General features: G+C 42.4%; 1 protein-coding gene across 2 annotated transcripts in view; it reads left to right on the forward strand.

The window, feature by feature from the left end:
- The first annotated feature begins 3,234 nt into the window (after nt 1-3,234).
- LOC117415263 (solute carrier family 23 member 1-like) overlaps nt 3,235-19,704 on the forward strand; it is a 37,284-nt gene continuing 20,814 nt past the window's right edge. The window contains exons 1-4 of one of the 2 annotated variants that reach the window (XM_059026780.1): nt 3,235-3,491; nt 6,049-6,192; nt 6,867-7,024; nt 18,296-18,455. In XM_059026780.1, the coding sequence (XP_058882763.1) occupies nt 3,444-3,491; nt 6,049-6,192; nt 6,867-7,024; nt 18,296-18,455 (510 nt within the window). In that variant the 5' untranslated portion in view covers nt 3,235-3,443. The remainder of the gene's footprint in view (nt 3,492-6,048; nt 6,193-6,866; nt 7,025-18,295; nt 18,456-19,704) is intronic. The other variant, XM_034025372.3, reaches the window with a different exon arrangement.

Below are 19,704 nucleotides of genomic sequence, written 5' to 3' on the forward strand. Positions count from 1 at the left end.
CGCGCAGCCTGTGAATTACTTTTTGTAAATGTGTTTTTATTTTTGTAAATGAGTCTCTGAAGCATTTCTATTCCAGACAACTTCATAATATGAAAGGGAACTTTGTTCTTTTGATTTTATACAACAATCATGCCTCTAGGACATACAAAAATATGATTTTTTTATGGGGAAATGCAATTAATGTAAAACAGGCGAAAATTGCTTGGAGTGAAACAGGTTTTAATTCGAGAAAATGAAGACATGTGAACACCAATACAATAGCTACTTGGCTAGAAAAAAAGATTCAACCGGTATTAACTGGCATTTCATTTCATTTCGTTCAAACTGGAACAGAACGGAAAAAAATCCAGTTTGAATTTCTGGTATTTGGGCACAGGTGTGTCACAAAATAGATAATGTGCAGACTGTGCCAGGGCAAGACTGAATGATTAGCAATCAAGTCCAGGCACAGCTGCATAAAAGCAGCACACATTTTTCACTTAGGGTTGGTGTGTTCAGGGCGAAAGAATGGGAGAGAGAAGGAGAGGAAAATATATAAAATCAATTGCTACTCGTGCTGGAAGGACCAGCACTATACTTGTTTTGGGGTTAGTTCACTGGTTTTTGTTTGTGTGTTTTGGCCAATGTGCCTCTTTGTTTGTTCAGGGTTTTGTTTTATTTAAATCATTGTTTTGTTTAATAAACGTCACCTGCAAGCCATCTTGCCACATATGGTGTCAGAGTGAGATAACAGTGCCTCCAGAGATTCAGGGCAGGGAAAATATTGTGGATACAAAGTTTAAAAAAAAAAATAAATAAATAAAAAGTTTTGTTGTTTTTGCAAAGAATGGAGGAAATGGAGAGGGGGAAGTATATATGGAGCAGTGGCATGACCACCAGTGACAGATGAAAGCTGCAGGGGCTCCATGGTGCCTTGCATGCCTGAAGCATGGGCACCTCCTGGACACGTGCCCCAGGGAAAACCCCCTCTTTATGCAGGCCTTCCATCGGGGTGAGGTGGAGACCACAGAGAAGTGGATCCGTCTGAAGGCCGTACCATCGCCGCAGATGGACCAGTACACCTGTCTCATCTGCCTAAAAGGGGAGGAGTGGTGCTTCGGTTGTGCTGAGCCCGGGCACTCCACCGTGTGCGACCTTGTGCAAGGGCCCCTTCAGCCACTTGTGCTAAAGGGGAGGAGTGGTGCTTCGGATGTGCTGAGCCCGGGGACTCCACCGTGTGCCGCCTCGTGCATTGGCCCCTTCAGCCACCTGCGCAAAGGGGAGGTGGTGCTTCGGATGTGCTGAGCCCGGGCACTCCACTGTGTGCGGCCTCGTACATGGACCCCTTCAGTCACCTGCACTGAAGGGTGGGAGTGGTGCTTCCGATGTGCTGAGCCCGGGCACACCACCGTGTGCGGCCTCTTGCATTGGCCCCTTCAGCCACCTGCGCAAAGGGGAGGTGGTGCTTCGGATGTGCTGAGCCCGGGCACTCCACTGTGTGCGGCCTCGTACATGGACCCCTTCAGTCACCTGCACTGAAGGGTGGGAGTGGTGCTTCCGATGTGCTGAGCCCGGGCACACCACCGTGTGCGGCCTCATGCTTGGGCCCCTTCAGCCACCTGCGCTAAAGGGAAGGAGTGGTCATCCCAGGAAGAAGCCAGTACAAGCTCCAGTGCCCACGAGGGAGGAGCCTGAGCATCCAGCGCCCACGAGGGAGGAGCCCGAGCATCCAGCGCCCACGAGGGAGGAGCCCGAGCATCCAGCGCCCACGAGGGAGGAGCCCGAGCATCCAGCACGCACGAGGGTGGAGCCCGAACATCCAGCGCCCACGAGGGAGGAGCCCGAGCATCCAGCTCCCACGAGGGAGCTCACGCATCCAGCGCCCACGAGGGAGGAGCCCGAGCATCCAGCGCCCATGAGGGAGGAGCCCGAGCATCCAGCACACACGAGGGAGGAGCCCGAACATCCAGCGCCCACGAGGGAGGAGCCCGAGCATCCAGCGCCCATGAGGGAGGAGCCCGAGCATCCAGCACACACGAGGGAGGAGCCCGAACATCCAGCGCCCACGAGGGAGGAGCCCGAGCATCCAGCGCCCACGAGGGAGGAGCTCACGCATCCAGCGCCCACGAGGGAGGAGCAGATATGGGAATCGACCTGCATCTCCTACCTCCACAGGCAGTAGGCATGTCCATGCCAGGGCCCAGAGGAGAGCCTCACCCATCCCGAGAGACCGAGGGAGAGCCGCACCAGTCCCCAGTGATTGAGGGAGAGCCGCACCAGTCCCCAGTTACCAAGGGAGAGCCGCACTAGTCCCGAGTGATAGACATGAATGATGTGTCACAAAATAGTTAATGTGAAGACTATGCCAATGCCAGATTGAATGATTAGAAATCAAGTCCTGGCACAGCTGCATAAAAGCAGCACAAATTTCTAACTCAAGGTTGGTGTGTTCAGGACGAAAGAATGGGAGAGAGAATGAGAGAAAATCTAAAATATATAAAAACAATTGCTACTCATGCTGGAAGGACCAGCATGATATTTGTTTTGGGGTTAATTCACTGGTTTTTGTTTGTCTGTTTATTTTGGCCAACATGCAATTTTGTTTGTTCAGGGTTTTGTTTTGTTTAATAAATTTGCACACTAGCGCATTTCAATCACAATACTGCGTTCTGCATTTCCTGGTCTGACATCACCCGCAAGCCATCTTGCCACAGTAAAAACAACTTCAATAACAGTTCTGGCTCATAATGCATAGTTTTTAAGCCTGGTAAATTACACTCCAAAAGCATTACATTATCAAAAAAAGGTTTCATTTTAACAATCAGCAAGAAAGATGTAGACCTCCCAGGTACTTCTGGGCTGCCTAATCTGCAGGTCCCCATGCAAGGTTCTTCTCAAGGGTTCAGTTCCATGTTGTTCTTGGTCTTTCCATCTTACTTCCTCCTGGTGTCCATCTCATTGCAGCTTTGTGTTGTCATTTGCTTCTTTCCTTAGGACATGTCCAAGCTGTCTCCATTTAGGTTTATATAGATGTTCTGTTGTTGTTGCATGAAACTCAGCACTGGACATTCGAAAATATGCATGATCTTTCAAATGCATAATTGTTCATTCTTTTGTGGCAGGTCGTATTAAAAAATATATTCTAAAAATGCCTTACTTTCAGGTTTTTAATCTCTTATTAACCTTGACTCTGTGTTGTACGGTTGGCTTCTGTAAAATAGCTTTTTGATTGAGTATAATATGACCTCTTATAGTTAAGAGTTACTTCAGTATCTCAGGGCAGGAGGTCTGAGGATATTCTGCTGTGCAAAAGAGAAACACAATTAGGAAAGCCTCTACAGAATGCCAGAATTATACATGAATTACCCTCACATGAGAAGCTGACTGCCTTCAGCTCCTCTCATAATCCCTGCAGCTTTATCACAGAAAGAACAGCCAATAACTCAACAAACAACTTTAAAACTATGGATCCTGAGAAAGAATTGAATGGTTTGGATAACTATGCCTTCACTGTAAGTATTTACTGTCTTTGTTTATTTTGTAGCAATAAGTAGTGAACCACTGAATACCTACTGTAAAAGCTTATGCACAACAGAAACTCATGACTAACTGTGTGCTTATTCTAAGTTATGTTGCAAGAAAAGTAATGTTTTTTGTGTGTCCCAGGGGAGACAGAAATCTGAACAATAGTTTTAAACCACATTTTATTTCACTGCCTACAGGTAATTATTTAATGGCTGTCATTCTATTCATAACTTTGGATTTCTATATGTAATGTAATTCAAATTTGGCATTTCAAATTGGGGAAAAGACTGAACAGACAATAAAGGACTATGCTTTTAATATTTAATTGCAGAATATTTTCTGAAATGTATTTGCTTGTTTATTTTCAGAGGTATAGTCTTGAATACTTTCTCAATGTCTTTCATTTTTCATTTAGTATTACTACACATCCTGCAATTGAGTGTTGAATAGCTATGGATGCATAAACATAAATGTGCTGTTTTATGAGGAGCTTGCATTATATTCAGTATTTGCATGCAGTGTACATTGCTGCACTTGAATATTGTATGCTGTTATGGGGTTTGCATTCCCCTGAGTGGTTCTGGGGTCTCTAAGGCTGAGTTATCATGTTTCTCTAAATAAGCCTTTACCTAGCTTTGATTTGCTGTAAACTTGTCTGGTGAATCCCAGGACTGACCAGCCTTCCTCATTTTATTCAACTAATGTGACAATGTGACATACAAACTCTCTCTACATCCATATAGATGTGGAGTGGGTCTGGCTGGCAGAGTTTCCCTGGGATTTCAGGTTGTGCACCCCAGTAATACAGGGCTCACATGTAATGTCATGATCCAATTTTCTCAAATTTGGTTAATTCACAGCAAGTGGATTATATGTGTATCCTAAACAACCCACCTAACCAGAAAAACTTAATTGACAGTTCTGGCTCATAATTTTGTATGCTCTTTGAATTTCCAGCCATGGTGGGGTGGATGTTACTGGCATGCTTTGAATGATTTCATTATCTATAATCCTAATCATGGAAGTTCTGAAAAGTCCTGAATTGTACTTTTTTTGTACTACAAATTTTATTTGAAGTTAAATGATTACAAGTATCAATGCCGCTTAACAAGGAATTCTGCATTAGCTGTTTTGTTAAAAATTAAATAATCTTTGAAGCAGAGCGTAAAAATGGATTAGAGTGAGATTCTAAAACCACAAGGTCTCTCAATTATTTTAAACAAACTAAAACTGTCTATAGCCCTTTGTTTCCTCTACACTTGATTGCTGGAATGCAACTCTTCCTGGAATTTAAAAAGATTTTTATTTTAAATTACAGTGTAGGGTGTTCCTTGACTTGATGCAGTGTTTTTCATAGGTATTTTATAGAACTGTACAAGTATTTCCATTTAACATGTTTTTTTTGTCTGCAGGCAAACAAACAAAAAAAACTTCTTATAAAATGTGTTAATTTGACAACAAGAAAAGCCACCTTTCTCTCATTTACCATAATCAATACAACTGAGTACCAATCAATGGCAATTAAGTTCCACACTGAGTGCTATAAAATGCGTTAGGAAGCAAGTTCTCCTTTCACTCGGGATGCTGATTATTTTTATTACTGTACATTTTGAGACACAGCAAATGCAACTGATTTGTCACGTACATGCGACTTTGATCTTAAGAGCTATGCTGACTGAATGATCTACTGCTGTGTATGCACCCATTGCTCAATGACTGTCACCACAAATCCCTTGAAGCATGTTGGGTGTATCAATCTGTGCAAAGTATGCCCTGCAGAATCGCCCAGTCATCTTGTTCCTTGTGAAGCATCTGCCACCCAACAGACAACTCACAGTCACTCAGATCTGCTGTCTTGTCTATTGTAACTGAAACTGGCTAGTTAAAAGGTGATGCATGTTTTATATTTTACAGAATTTGTGTCAGGTATTTTATTTGATACACGAATCAGGCATGTGAAGGACGATTCATTTACACAAATGTGGTTGTTGTATTTGTCCTGGAAGAAACATCTTAATTCAGAAGGGCTCATTCTTGAGTTCTGTTTTGTATAAATATATTATTTTATATGTTAATAAGTTGTGTTTTTTTAAAGATGAAAATTTAACAGTTATGTACAAAACTGAGAGTGCTTGAGAGACCTTCTATTGCATTACCTACATATTTGCTACTAGTTTTGTAAAGTCATTTGGTGTTTCCCTCATTTCTAAAAATAGGAGTTATTTAAAGACTGGAGTAAACGTTTTGAAAATATGGCCAGTGATCTTGTACAGTTTGGGTGAGAGGTCTGAAAAGCAAAGCATTTATTGTCCGTTCAATGTTTGAAATGCCAAAAAAACACCCTACACACAACGTATTAACTTATTATAAATCACAAAAAATGAAGATTGCACTCAGGAACTATATTAAACATAAAAAGTGTTGTTTTTTTAACTTTAGAATTCTGTCATATTTTCTTTGCATGGGATGACATCTATACAGAAGTGGAAATCTGACAAACAGTGATTGGTTGATTTCTCATAAGTGATTTATAATGTCTTTTAGAAAAGCGAGCATTTGTGTGAGATCCCTGCAGATGACAGTGAGAGAAAGCAGCAGCTGCCAGACCGGGAGGCGGAACAGAACAAGCTGGCCTACAGTGTGACTGAGGTTCCCCCATGGTACCTCTGCATCATCCTTGGGACTCAGGTGCGATACTGTCTGCTAGTCTGCACGCAATTGGGAAGAAAAATCGGGGGGAAACTATTTGGGCACTGAAAATTAAGAAGAAATAATAAATAAGTACACAGTGCTAACAAAATAACACCAGTAAATCTTACCTCATTTGTATTGCCATCATTTTGTCGGTCTCACGTTTTTCTATGTGTAAATATTCAGTAATTATTTTGGTAGCTCTGTGTACTTTATAGAGTACAAATCAATGGAGGCTATAATGAGGATGTATAACTCACTGGTGAGACTACACTGAGAATACTGTGTTCAGTTCTGGTCACCACAGTCCCAAATGGACATTGTGGCCTTGGAGAGAGTCCAACAAAGAAAAAACAGACTGACTCCATGAGTTTAAAGAATGAGCTATGAAGATAGGTTGAGGGAACTGAGCAAAGAGGAATTAGGGATGATTGATGTCTTTAAAATCTTAAAAGGAGCTGACACAGTTGGTGATTAAGACTAAGAGAGCATAGAAGACAATTCTTTACAGAGGGATGGGTTACGTAGTCATGTTGTTGATAGCAAAATCACTGTGATCCTGTAAACCTGACTTGACATAGTTTGGAGATCAACCAGCTACTAAACCGGACAGCCACTGATGGGCTGAATAGCCTCCTTTCTTATGTTCTTTATTTTTGTGTTTTTTTCAGCACTATCTGACAGCTTTCGGGGGGATCATTGCCATTCCCCTGATTTTGTCGAAGGAGTTGTGTCTGGAGCATGATACCCTCACCCAGAGCCACCTGATCAGCACCATCTTCTTTGTGTCAGGGCTCTGCACTCTGCTTCAGGTCACACTCGGGGTGAGGTAAGGTGGTGGGGCTTTAATGAAAGCTTGAACCTTTTCACTGACCATGTAACAGGTACATCTGTGTGATGCACTACTGTTACGGATTCTGTGCCCTGTCGGTGAGGTGAAAAGCTTACCGACAGAGCACAGAATGGTTTAGATGCTTGATTACAGAGTGTGTGTGATCACCAGTTTTGCACCCAGACTCTGCCCTGTTACACCAAGCTAAATAGAATTCTACACACACATCAGTCTTGTAACCACCAGAAGACAGGTGTGCAACCAGCTGCAGTTCTCTGTTCTAATAGGATCTTTGTTTAGCATTATTTAGAGAAATTAGTGTTTTTGCATTAGAGAAACGCTAACTCTATTATAGACCCCTTTGAATATGGTTCCATTCCCAGTAGTCATCCAGTTTTTCTGCATTGGTAGTAAATAGATACTTGCACTTGTAAGACAACTTGCTCTTTTAAATGGTTTGCATTTATTTCAAGATGAGTTGATTTATATATTCAGGGATCATTTTAGTCTTCAAGTGTGTTATTGCTAGGGGAGGGCAATCAGAAACCAATTCCCTGATCAGATATTGGACAGGTGATAATCAGCATCAATCCATGCATAACACAAAATACAACTGAAAACATATCATCATACATAGTTATATAATATATGAATGGAGAAAATTTTATTATTGTTATAAAGCAAGAAGAGAGTGGCATTTCTGATCACTAAACAAATACAAATTGAGCTTTAGTCTAACAATGTGCAGGAAATTGATTACAATAAATTGATTACATTTGAGTCTTGCAAAATAAAATCCATGGGGATCAATAATAAATTGATAGTTTCAATCTCTAGGGTTTGGATGTGTATTTATTGCTGGGCTTGCACTGGAGACCACACAGTACCAAAGCAAACATGACATGCTGTATAAAGTTATCTATCTATCCCATCAAGCACCACCTCATCTTACACGCAGGGTTGAGCAGTATTCCTGGGCAGTGCCCCCCTATCCTGCCATGCCCCCGCTGGCCCCCAGACTTACTAACTAATGCCCCCTTTTAACCAACAACCACTAGGTGGTGTGGGACTATAATTTCTGCAACTGTGACGGCTGTAAAGTAAGTAAAAGGGGAAAACTCTATACAAAATCATAGTTTTAGTGGGGAAAGCAGTTAGATGCACACCGCTAGTAATCACATCAGAAATGCAGCTTTTTTTAGTGACTGAGATTAGTTAGTAAGCTTAAACAGTAGCACATGATAGAGTGCTTACATAACATGATGTTAAAAAAACGAACAAAATGAAATGCTAGACAATGTACACGGTATAACTATTCCTTTAATCCGAACAATAACTCGGCCAAACCTTTATTTAACTTGTTGACAGTCTTGGCATTTCATCTGATTCACCCTGTTTAAGTACTGTGTTGGCATCCTTGACGATGACAACTCCAATCATCGTGAAGATGCACAGGAGCTTCAAATGGCATTTGAATTGCTCTTGTACATTTGTATGGTGTTTGCAATAATTCTGAGAGGTTCTGGGATATGTTCTTCCAATATCAACTTACTATCATTTCACTTCAATAGTACCTGACGTTGAGCTTGTCTGGAGCATAGGAATGTTTGCAGCTTCTGGAAAAATGTCTCTAATTCTGCTATCAGAGTCTGAGAGACAAGGACCCCATTCATAAAACACTAATTGCAAACTCATAACCCCTTTGGCAGTGCATCATGTGAGAGTAATCTATTCTTAAGACAGTTCTGTGAATGTGTGTACGAGGAGTAAGAATAAAACATCAGTACAGTATTTAACAACAACAACAAGAATAATCTTCAAATTGTATAGAACCTTTCACAGTCATTCCAAAACTTTTCACTTAAAGAAACATCTGAAAAGCCATTCAAAATAGAGCACAAGGTAAACGTAGCTGTTAAGAAGCCTGGGGAAAAATACTTCCAACAAAAAAACAAAGTCTTGTTAAAAACCTCCATTGAACAAGAGTCCTAATAGAGTCGCAAAGCTTCCCAATCTCTCTGCACAGAAGCTGAAAGTCCTGCTTGTTTAGTTATAAGGGAACCATGTGCAATACAGACAGAACAACGCATGGTTTCAGTGATTCCTAAGATAAAGCATTCTATGAATGACCATGTCAATACCATGGTAAAATACAGGTAGGTCGCCATGGCTTATTTATAACATGTTGGTAAAATTAACATTCAGGCTACAGTGAATTATAAAAAAACTAATTTCACTATACAGTTCTGTCACAAACACCAGGGCAGTACTTTTTCTGGTTTCAAATGGTGTTTTCTGTTAACTGCTACAGTACTGAGATATCACACTAATCTTTACTAATGTATCCTTCTGCTTGTTTAGATCTTTCATTTTCTGTCACATGACATTACATTTTAAAACTGATCCCTGTGGCCTAAAAAGGTCTCAAACATGTATTTTTTCTTCAGCGGGTAAGCCAGAGTGTCACTTCAACCTGTCAAACCTACAACACTCTACCCCAACTGGATGCCAGAAAATCTTAAGTAATTACTTAACTAGGACAAATCTTGTATTCTTAAATGCACTGGGAGGAGATTACAAGGACCAGGTAATTGGTTACACAGTGGTGTACCAGCTGAACTTAGAGAGAAGAAGTGTTTGACAACCCTTTTTAAGACTGTGGAAGGGTGAGGGTAAACGTGCGCAACCGGGCCCCCCTGTTATATTGGGTCTCCTGTCTGTGCTGAGCCTGCTGCAAATTGCCATGTGCCCATTTTCCCACAGACTCAAGACGTTTGCGCAGATCCAACACATACCGGACAGTATTGGTCGAATTGTCCTGCTGCTCCTCCCACATCTCTCTGACCAGATCAAGCACCCCCCGGGGTCTCCGACCATACAGCAACTTGAATGGCGAAAAACCCGTGGAAGCCTGGGGTACCTCTCTGATAGCAAAGAGAAGGGGCGGAATCAGCTGGTCCCAGTAGTGCACGTCACTGTTTACAAATCTGCGCAACATGTTTTTGAGGGTTATTAAAACGCTCCACAAGACCATCAGTCTGAGGGTGAAAAACCGAGGTCCTAATGGTCTTAATCCCCAAAAGTTTACATGTTCCGCGGACTAGCCGGGACATAAAGTTGGTGCCTTGGTCGGTCAGTATTTCCTTGGGGATCCCCACCCGGGAAAAAACTTTCACGAGCTCGTTGGCAACAGATTTAGCAGACGCAGATCGGAGGGGAATGGCCTATGGATAACGCGTAGCATAATCCAAAATGACCAATAGGTGTGTGTATCCCGCCGCACTCCTTTCTAGCGGTCCCACTATATCTACTCCAATACGCTCAAACGGAGCTTCCACTAGGGGCAATGGCACCAGTGGAGCTCGCGGGACGGCTCTAGGGCTAGCTTTCTGACACTCCCCACAGCGTTCGCAAAAACGTCTGACGTCACCATCCAGCCCCAGCCAATAGAACCGTGTCACGAGCCCCGCTTTAGTCTTGTCCCATCCCAAATGACCAGACAGGGGAATAGCGTGAGCAAGCTGCAACAAATCCTCCTTAAAGGGCTGAGGAATGAGCAACTGGTGACGCACTTCCCCCGTCTGGGGTAATTTTTCAACACGGTACAAAAGGTCTCGATCAATTTCAAAGTGAGGGTACGTGGCGGCGCGTCTGGGCTCGACCACACGACCATTAACCACCGCTGCTTGATCAAAGAGTTAGCTCAGCACGTCGTCACGCCCTTGCTCGAGTCGGAAGTCACGGGAACGAGCTAAAAAATCAGCTCCCATGGCTTCCAACTCGGGATCAGGTCGGTCCTGAGTGGAGGCAGCAGAGCCAGACCCCTGCGCTGACTCCGCGGCCTCCCTCCCAGTCTCTTCACCAATCGCCCCCACCTGATACTTCTCAGACTCCCTCCATTGCCAGCCCTCATTTTTAGCGGCCCGGCATTCCCGTTTAGTTTTACGGGGTCTAAATCTGTGGCTCCTCTTTCTTAGCCAATAAGGAGGACGGGGCCGTCACAGCAGCCAACCAATTTTTAAACTGCTCGCAGTCCCGTCCCAGAACTACCGGTACCGGCAATCGAGGACACAAACCCAATTGCACTCGCGTCACCTGCTGGCCAATTTTCAGATTGACATACATTTTGGGATAAGTGCGCACATCCCCATGAATACATTTTATATGCACCTGTCCCGTTATTTGCTTATGCCCCCGTGAGATTAAGCTCTCTTGTATCAGGGACTGACTACACCCTGAATCTAAGAGAGCCTGGGTTTGTGTATCATCCACTGACACAGGAATCACAAAACCCGTCTGCTGGAGTGACTGATGGAATGGAACAGTCTTACCTGGTCGAATGACGTCACATCCCATAGCGGGGCAATCCCGGTCGATGTGGCTAACCTCCCAGCTTGTTCCACACATCAGTGAACTGGTTTCTCGACAGGAAGCTTCAGCAGGAGGTCGAAACACTGGACCCATCAAAGGGGATCGACGGTAGGGTGGCCGCGCGAGACCCCGGTCCAACACCGCAGCAGCCCGTGGGTGACCCCACTCTGCCCCAGTTCTCGGGCCGGGATCTCCCACCGCCACACTCCGTCCAAAGACCTTGCTACCCCTCCCCCCCAGTCCCTTCGCCCTCCCTGGGGCCAGTAGAGGGGGTGATGCCGGTGTAGCGCAGTTTCCAGGCAGCTTAGCGGGCGTTGGTTCCGCTGCCTGGTACTGCTCGGCCAGTTGGATCGTCAACTCTAGGGTGGCGGGTGCCTGCCGTTGCACCCACACCCGCTGTTCCGCTGTTATTTGGGAACACCGCACAGGTGCCCAGATTTATTTATTTTTCTTATTAATTGTTTTATTTACTTTAGCCCGCAGAGGGCGCTGTTGTCCATGGTCTGGATACTGCCAACAGTAAACCAGGACCACGGGGTTACCAACACAGGTATCCAACTCTGTGCACCTTCAAGTGCTCAAAAGTAATAATGAAAATAGAAGGCGAAAGAAAAAGGGAAAATAAAACACAGTAATAAAACTACAAACAAAAGTGCTGCTTATGCAGTGCCCCCACTGCCGCTAAGCCGGTCAGCACGGATCTCCGTCCTACACTCCGCTGTGCTTATACACTGGGGTTGGCCAGGGTTCCCCGTATATCTATACACGTCCCCTCGGGTAGGTAATTATTTCTTTTATTTTTTTTTAAAAATTATTTTTACAGAAGGCTGTCCCCTCAGTCGGGCTCGCCTGCTCCTTATTTCACGCTGGCCTCTTCCATCAGCGACACTGTACTTTCCCCAACCCGGCCACCCGAGTGCATAACCAAGCCAGTTCTTATGGGCCGAGCAGTCTCCCAAGGCCCGCCCCTCAGCCACTCAGAGAGAGGGAAAGCACACACACACTCTTCCCCACCTCTCCGTGTCATCGCCATGGCCGACAGGCGGATCCCACGAGACTGCTGCCCTCTACCTGCAGTAATACGGATGTGCCAGACAGTCAGTCCAGATCTCCCCTGTTACAAAGACCATAAGGTTACTTTTTAAAAAGCCACCAAGATGTGATGACTGAAACAGAATATGATACAACATGCATCTAAACAAGAGGAAGAATACATTAGTTAACTGTAATATTTCAGACCCATACCAAGTTGCTCTTTGGGGGTCTACTGTACTCGTATTATACTGTGTGTTTGCATCAACATACCAATGTAATAAATGATAAAACCGCAGGAAAAATGTGCTCACTGTACACATAGGCAATGCTGTGTGGATCGTTGTTCACAGTTGCATGACATTTCATGAGCCCTGTTAGGAAACTATTGTCCGTAGCCCATGTGTATGTTATCAGCTTAAGCATCCTTTTTTGAGTGTTTGTGTACACACAGTAACAGTACTGCATATAGTTTGCCACTATGGCTTTAACCAGAAGTATAATAGTATAATGAGATTAGACTAGCGTTTACATCCTATTAGCCTGGAATCCAGTCCACTTTAAGCCAATTTCCTCACAAATGACAACTCTGTCTTCACTGGTGACCTGGGTTTACAACCCTGAGTCCTGTTTGTCGGCTAAAGAGGACGTTTCAGAAAGCCACTGTGATACAGAAACTGTTGTTGCTAACAAAATAACCCCATAAATCAATCAATCAACCACTCAATCCATCTTTATTTTATGTAGTGCCTTTCATAGTGGACCACCATCACAAAGCGCTTTACAAGATGCAGTAACAACAAACCTTACCTGTTGTGCACTTCATTAGCTATATAGGTTTCAATTGCAAAGTTTCTGGTACTACACAAAGTTAAATGAAGTTCTCAGTTTGCTTGCCTTAATTTCGCAAAGTCTTTCACTTCCTAAGTCATTTCCCTTCAGCAGTGACTTCTGGATTGTGGAAGGGAAGTGTTGCTCTCAAGGCTGGCTAGCAACAGGAATAGCTGATACAGGAGTCTGGAGATTCAGTGAAGTGCTGTTTATAAAAACAAAGTAAACACAAGTTGCCTCAAACACAGAACAGCTTAAACAAATCTTGCACCTAATGTCCCAGGACTTCGTAGTCTGTGTCCAACAAAGTGGACTGTAAAAGGGAAGTCACTCAAGAGTGTTTTGGATAACTATAACATACTTCATAACACATGGATTGCCTATGAAGATTGAGCTCCAAACCCAGAAACTAAAAGCAGTATGTTGGGAGTTTCTTCCCTGATGAAGTCCTTTGATTTCCTATTTTGTGCTGCCCTTGGTGAGGTTTTATTTCATCACTATGATAACCTCAGCACAGCTCTGCAATCTCCAGAAATATGTGCATCAGAAGGACAGAATTTAGCAAGAATGACTGTAGTAACTGAAAACTTTGAGAAGCGCGGCTGAGTTTCAGAAGTTTTGGGAACATGTAATAGGCATGGCCAATAACCTGGATGTGGGTGAACCACAGCTCAACCGAAAGAGGAAAGCACCATACACAGTTGAATAAGGTAATTCTTCAGCAGCATTTCCCAGTTCAATTGAACACCACTCTCGCTAAACCTACATGATTGCATTCGATGTTCTAACATCTTGCATCAAAGCCTGGATCTCAGACGTATGCTAAACTGGAACAACTGATCTTAAAGACCGTCAGTGCTGAAGAATTCGACAAGGAGTTTCATCACTTCACAAAATTGTATGTTGATGATAGTGATGCTTATTCACTGCATGCACAACTGTAAGCCCTTGCTGCAAACTTTGCCATGAAAAAAAACAGCTTTTGCGACAAGATGTAATTGATTTCATGAAGAATCTGTCATGTGCTGAATGAACAGTCTTTCAGTGTGTTGAGAATAATTAAACATTATCTCCGTACAACCAAGAGCTAGGCCCGCCTGAATCACCTTATGATTCTTCACATCCACAAGGCTCGGAGCACCGCCGATATGTCTTTGGCAAATTCACTGCTGAAGATCTCATGTAGGCTATGAAAGAATACGGTCATGTACCATGGACTAGACAAACTAATTGGGCAAGTACCCGATTTATATTAAAGTTTCAGTTTCTATTTAAATAGTTTTAGAGTGATATTTTATTTGGTATGAAAGCAATTTGATGTGTAGCGCTTTGTAAAATAAAGGTTGTTGTTTTGACTTGTGATTTCTGCTTATTTATATCACTTAACTTATTGACATTTGCAGCGCTTAGCAAATATTCGAAAAAATACTATTGCATATGTGCTTTTCAGCATTTCGGTTTTATAGTAGAATAGAAATGTGACTCTCGGGGCTCCCGAGTGGCGCATCCAGTAAAGGCGCTCCACGTGACAGCAAATATGGCAGCCAAGGTCAAGGGGTCAAGTTCAAGGCCACTGTCACATTTCGTTGATGTACCTTATTTATGTTACAAATTTTCAAATATACAAAGTTTCTGGTCAGCAGTTACAACAAGCTTGATCAAGAGAACTGTACAATACAGCTGTGTTTAGGTGTTCAGTTTTATCTGATGAGATCTTTAGGAAAGGGAGATCGTGTCTAACTAACCTGCTTGACTTTTTTTGAGGATGCAACATCGACAATGGATAATTGCAAAACATACGTCCCGCATAAAAGATTAATTCTCAAACTGAACGCAGTAGGGATTCAAGGAAATGCATGCACATGGATTAGGGAGTGGTTAACATGTAGAAAACAGAAAGTACTGATTAGTGGAGAAACCTCAGAATGGAGCGAGGTAACCAGTGGTCTACCACAGGTATCAGTATTAGGTCCTCTGCTATTCCTAATCTACATTATTGATTTAGATTCTGGTATAGTAAGCAAACTTGTTAAATTTGCAGACAACACAAAAATAGAAGGAGTGGCAAACACTGTTGCAGCAGCAAAGGTCATTCAAAATGATCTAGACAGCATTCAGAACTGAGCAGACACATGACAAATGACATTTAAGAGAGAAAAGTGTAAAGTATTGCACGCAGGCAATAAAAATGTGCATTATAAATATCATATGGGAGATACTGAAAGATTAGATAAAGGGGCATTCAGGACAGAAAATAGGAGGCACTTTTTACACAGAGAATTGTGAGGGCATGGAACCAACTCCCCAGTAATGTTGTTGAAGCTGACACCCTGGGATCCTTCAAGAAGCTGCTTGATGAGATTCTGGGATCAATAAGCTACTAACAACCAAACGACCAAGATGGGCTGAATGGCCTCCTCCCGTTTGTAAACTTTCTGATTTTCTTATGTTTACATTTCAGACTAATTGAGCTTCCCTGCGGTGATGTGGGTTTTATGACTGTTTGATCACAGAGTGCTCTGATGAATCAGTGTGACTAAGGCATGTAACCTTGGGGTAATTTTAAAACAAGTTGGAAAGCTTCCAGATCTTTAGCCACTGATGATGTAAAGACACATACAAACCTGCTGGATAGGGGCTCTCCAGGACTTTGCATTGTAATTTTCAAGTTTTCCAAACTTTTCCCATGGTTATATAATGCATTTACCATAGTTTACTGTGTTTTTTTTTTTATATGCTTTACAATACTTAACTATGCTTTATTAACTTTACTATGTTAAACTATTATATGTGTATAGTGCTTGCCAGAGTACAACTACAGCAACCGTACTGGAAGTTCACTAAAACAAACTGAGCACTGGAGTAAAAAGAGTATTACATCTTGACCATCTGTAACATGCTTTTTAAAATATATTTTGAATATGCTTTACCAGCCTTCTCTGGGCTTTACAGTACTTACTAAGCTTTACCATGTTTTCACTGTGCTTTATTACACTTTGCTATGCTTTTACTGTTGTTAGTTTTTATAAGGATACTGACATACTGTATAGCAGGGGTGTCCAATCCTGGTCCTGGAGGGCCGGTGTCTCTCCTGGTTTCTGTTCCAACTGTGCCCTAAATTACTTAATTAGAACAATAATTGGTAATAATTGGTCCAATTAAGTAATTTAGGACACAGTTAAACAAAAACCAAGAGGGACACTCATGCAGTGTACATTGTATATGTTGTCATCCAAAATCACCATACAAATTATGGGTGCTGAAGAACACAAACTTTCTTAGACTGATGTTAGATGTTAGGCATGTGTTGATAATGCCACTCACTATAGTGTAAGAACATAATTGTGCTCTACTGGAAGTAAAAGAGTCACAGGGCCACATTATGGCAGCCACCTTAGGTCAAATAGCCAAGATGAAAATTATATATAAAAATACAAAACTGAAAGATCATAATTGGATAAGTCTCTAATACTTGGTGGAAGCACCTTTGGCAGCAATTACAGCTGTGAGTCTGTTGGGATAGGTCTCTACCAACTTTGCACTCCTAGATTTGGCAATATTTGACCATTCTTGTTTACAAAACTGTTCAAGCTCTGTCAAGTTCCTTGGGGAGCGTTGATGGACAGCAATCTTCAAGTCATGCCACAAATTCTCGATTGGATTTAGGTCGGGGCTCTGACTGGGGCACTCAAGGACATTTACCTTTTTGTTCCTTAGCCACTCCAGTGTAGCTTTGGCTGTGTGCTCTGGGTCATTGTCATGCTGAAAAGTGAACTTCCATCCCAGTTTCAGCTTTCTTGCAGAGGGCAGCAGGTTTTCCTCAAGGACTTCTCTGTACTTTGCTCTATTCATTTTCCCTTTTATCCTGACAAGTGCCCCAGTCCCTGCCAATGAGAAACATCCCCATAACATGATGCTGCCACCACCATGCTTCACAGTAGGGATGGTGTTCTTTGGGTGATGCGCTGTGTTGGGTTTGCGCCAAACATAATGCTTTGCATTTAGGCCAAAAAGTTCCATTTTAGTTTTGTCAGACCACAAAACGTTTTGCCACATGGCTACAGAATCTCCTGAGTGTTTTTTTGCATACTTCAAATGGGATTCAAGGTGGGCTTTCTTGAGTAATGGCTTCCTTCTTGGCACCCTACCATACAGGCCAGATTTGTGGAGTGCTTGGGATATTGTTGTCACATGTACACTTTGACCAGTCTTGGCCATAAAAGCCTGTAGCTCTTGCAAAGTTGCCATTGGCCTCTTGGTAGCCTCTCTGATCAGTCTCCTTCTTGCTAGGTCATCCTGTTTGGTGGGACGGCCTGATCTAGGCAGGGTCTTGGTGGTGCCATACACCTTCCACTTCTTAATAATTGTCTTGATCATTCTCCAAGGGATATTCAAGGCCTTTGATATTTTTTTATACCCATCCCCTGATCTGTGCCTTTCAACAACTTTGTCCCGGAGTTCTTTTGAAAGCGCCTTGGTGCTCATGGTTGAGTCTTTGCTTTGAAATGCACTACCCAGCAGAGGGAACCTACAGGAACTGCTGAATTTATCCTGAAATCATGTGAATCACTACAATTTAACACAGGTGTAGGCCACTTAACTTGGTGTGTGATTTTGAACGCGATTGGTTACACCTGAGCTAATTTAAGATTGCTATTACAAGGGGATTGACACTTATCCAACCAAGCTATTTCAGTTTTTATTTTTAATTAATTTTCTGCAAATTTCTAGAGTATTTTTTTCACTTGGAAGTTGTGGGGCAGGATGTGTAGATTAATTCCAGGCTATAAAGCAACAAAAGGTGAACATTTTGAAAGGAGGTGTAGACTGATAACCCATACACTAAATCCTGATAACTTATACACTAAACATGTACAAAATTACATTAGAATAAAGACAATCTCTATGGGGTGTTTTATTCCGAAAAGCTGATCCTGATTAATCAATTAACTCTCATTCACCTCAATGTCAATGGTGGTCCAGACTGTTGCAGCTAATCCATTCTGATCCACTCCAATGCACTTTGCCCCGCAGGTTACCTATCCTCCAAGGCGGGACCTTCACTTTCCTGGCCCCCTCCCTCGCCTTGCTGTCAATGCCTCAGTGGAAGTGCCCAGCTTGGTCTCAAAATGCCAACCTTGTCAACACCAGCTCACCTGAGTACATTGAAGTGTGGCAGTCCAGGATTCGAGAGGTGAGTTCTGTGTTGCCGATATTTTCGGGACTATAAAGTGCACCTGTGTATAACGAGCATGACTAAGCAGCCTTGGGGGTTATAGCCCTTGCCTAATGCTCACCTCTTGTGTAAGTTCCATGGACACCACAATACTGTACAGCAGGGGTACTCAATTACATTCTCTGGTGGGCCAGATAAGGCAAAGTCCAAACCTTGGGGGGCCACAGGGCGCTCAAGATGTGAGTACTGGTGGAGGGGGGGTTGTTTAAATGGTCATGAAAAGCTGACTATCAAATCATACTTTACATACAGTAACAGAACTTTGCAACACTACACTTGCACCAATCAACTAATACATGTCAGAAATAACTACTTAATTTGATACAATGTCTGATCGCCATTTAATAATAAAAATAGAAAGCAAATATATTTTTTCCTGATATTTTTGACAAACGACATCTTGCAAACAAATAGTTATACCAATCCCACTGTAATGCTATTACAACAGCATGTTACTCTGTTTAATTTTATTAAAACTAGAAAATGTTCTGAAAATGACTGCAGCAAGCATTCAAGTTAATTAATGAAAGCACGTCAGTAAAGTGATCACGTTATGCTGTATAAGCATCTTATTAAGCGTCTGATTAAAAGTGTAGCACAGTGTCTAAATATGCATGTTCTAACTCCAATGTGTTTCAATGTAAATGAAAAGTTTATAAATTAAACACATGGCATGACAGTAAACAGAGGGAAAATAAACTTAAGTGCATATCCACCGTGCCATCTTTGAGAGGCGAGCCGTAGGTACATGTCTTACTGTTGCCAAACAGGTTTTTTAAAGCCCAAATAAAAGATCTTTGACATGCTCAGTTTCTTCGGCTAATTTCCTGTGCTTGAACACTTACTGGTGGACGCATTGCTATTTTTTCCTAAAATTACTTAGTTTACCATATGAAAAATAAAGAAAATATAGACATATGCACTTAAGTTTTTGATGTATTTCTGTAATAAAGCCAAACTGTTTCATTTTAAAACATACCGCAGCCCCTCTCAACTTCCCAAGCCTTTCTATAATAAACTGGAGACAAAAATCTGATGTTTTGCAAGATTAAAAAAAGATGCTCTGATACCAGGCAAAGATTAATCAATCATATAACTTAATACAATACTTAAGCTAAAGTACATTGCTAACGTATTTAAATTAAATGACTACAAAAACTACTTTCACTTTCATGTTCCAATCACTTGCTGCACAATTCCCAGCTAA

This window comes from Acipenser ruthenus, chromosome 7 (genome assembly GCF_902713425.1).
Source record: "Acipenser ruthenus chromosome 7, fAciRut3.2 maternal haplotype, whole genome shotgun sequence".
NCBI lineage: Eukaryota > Metazoa > Chordata > Actinopteri > Acipenseriformes > Acipenseridae > Acipenser > Acipenser ruthenus.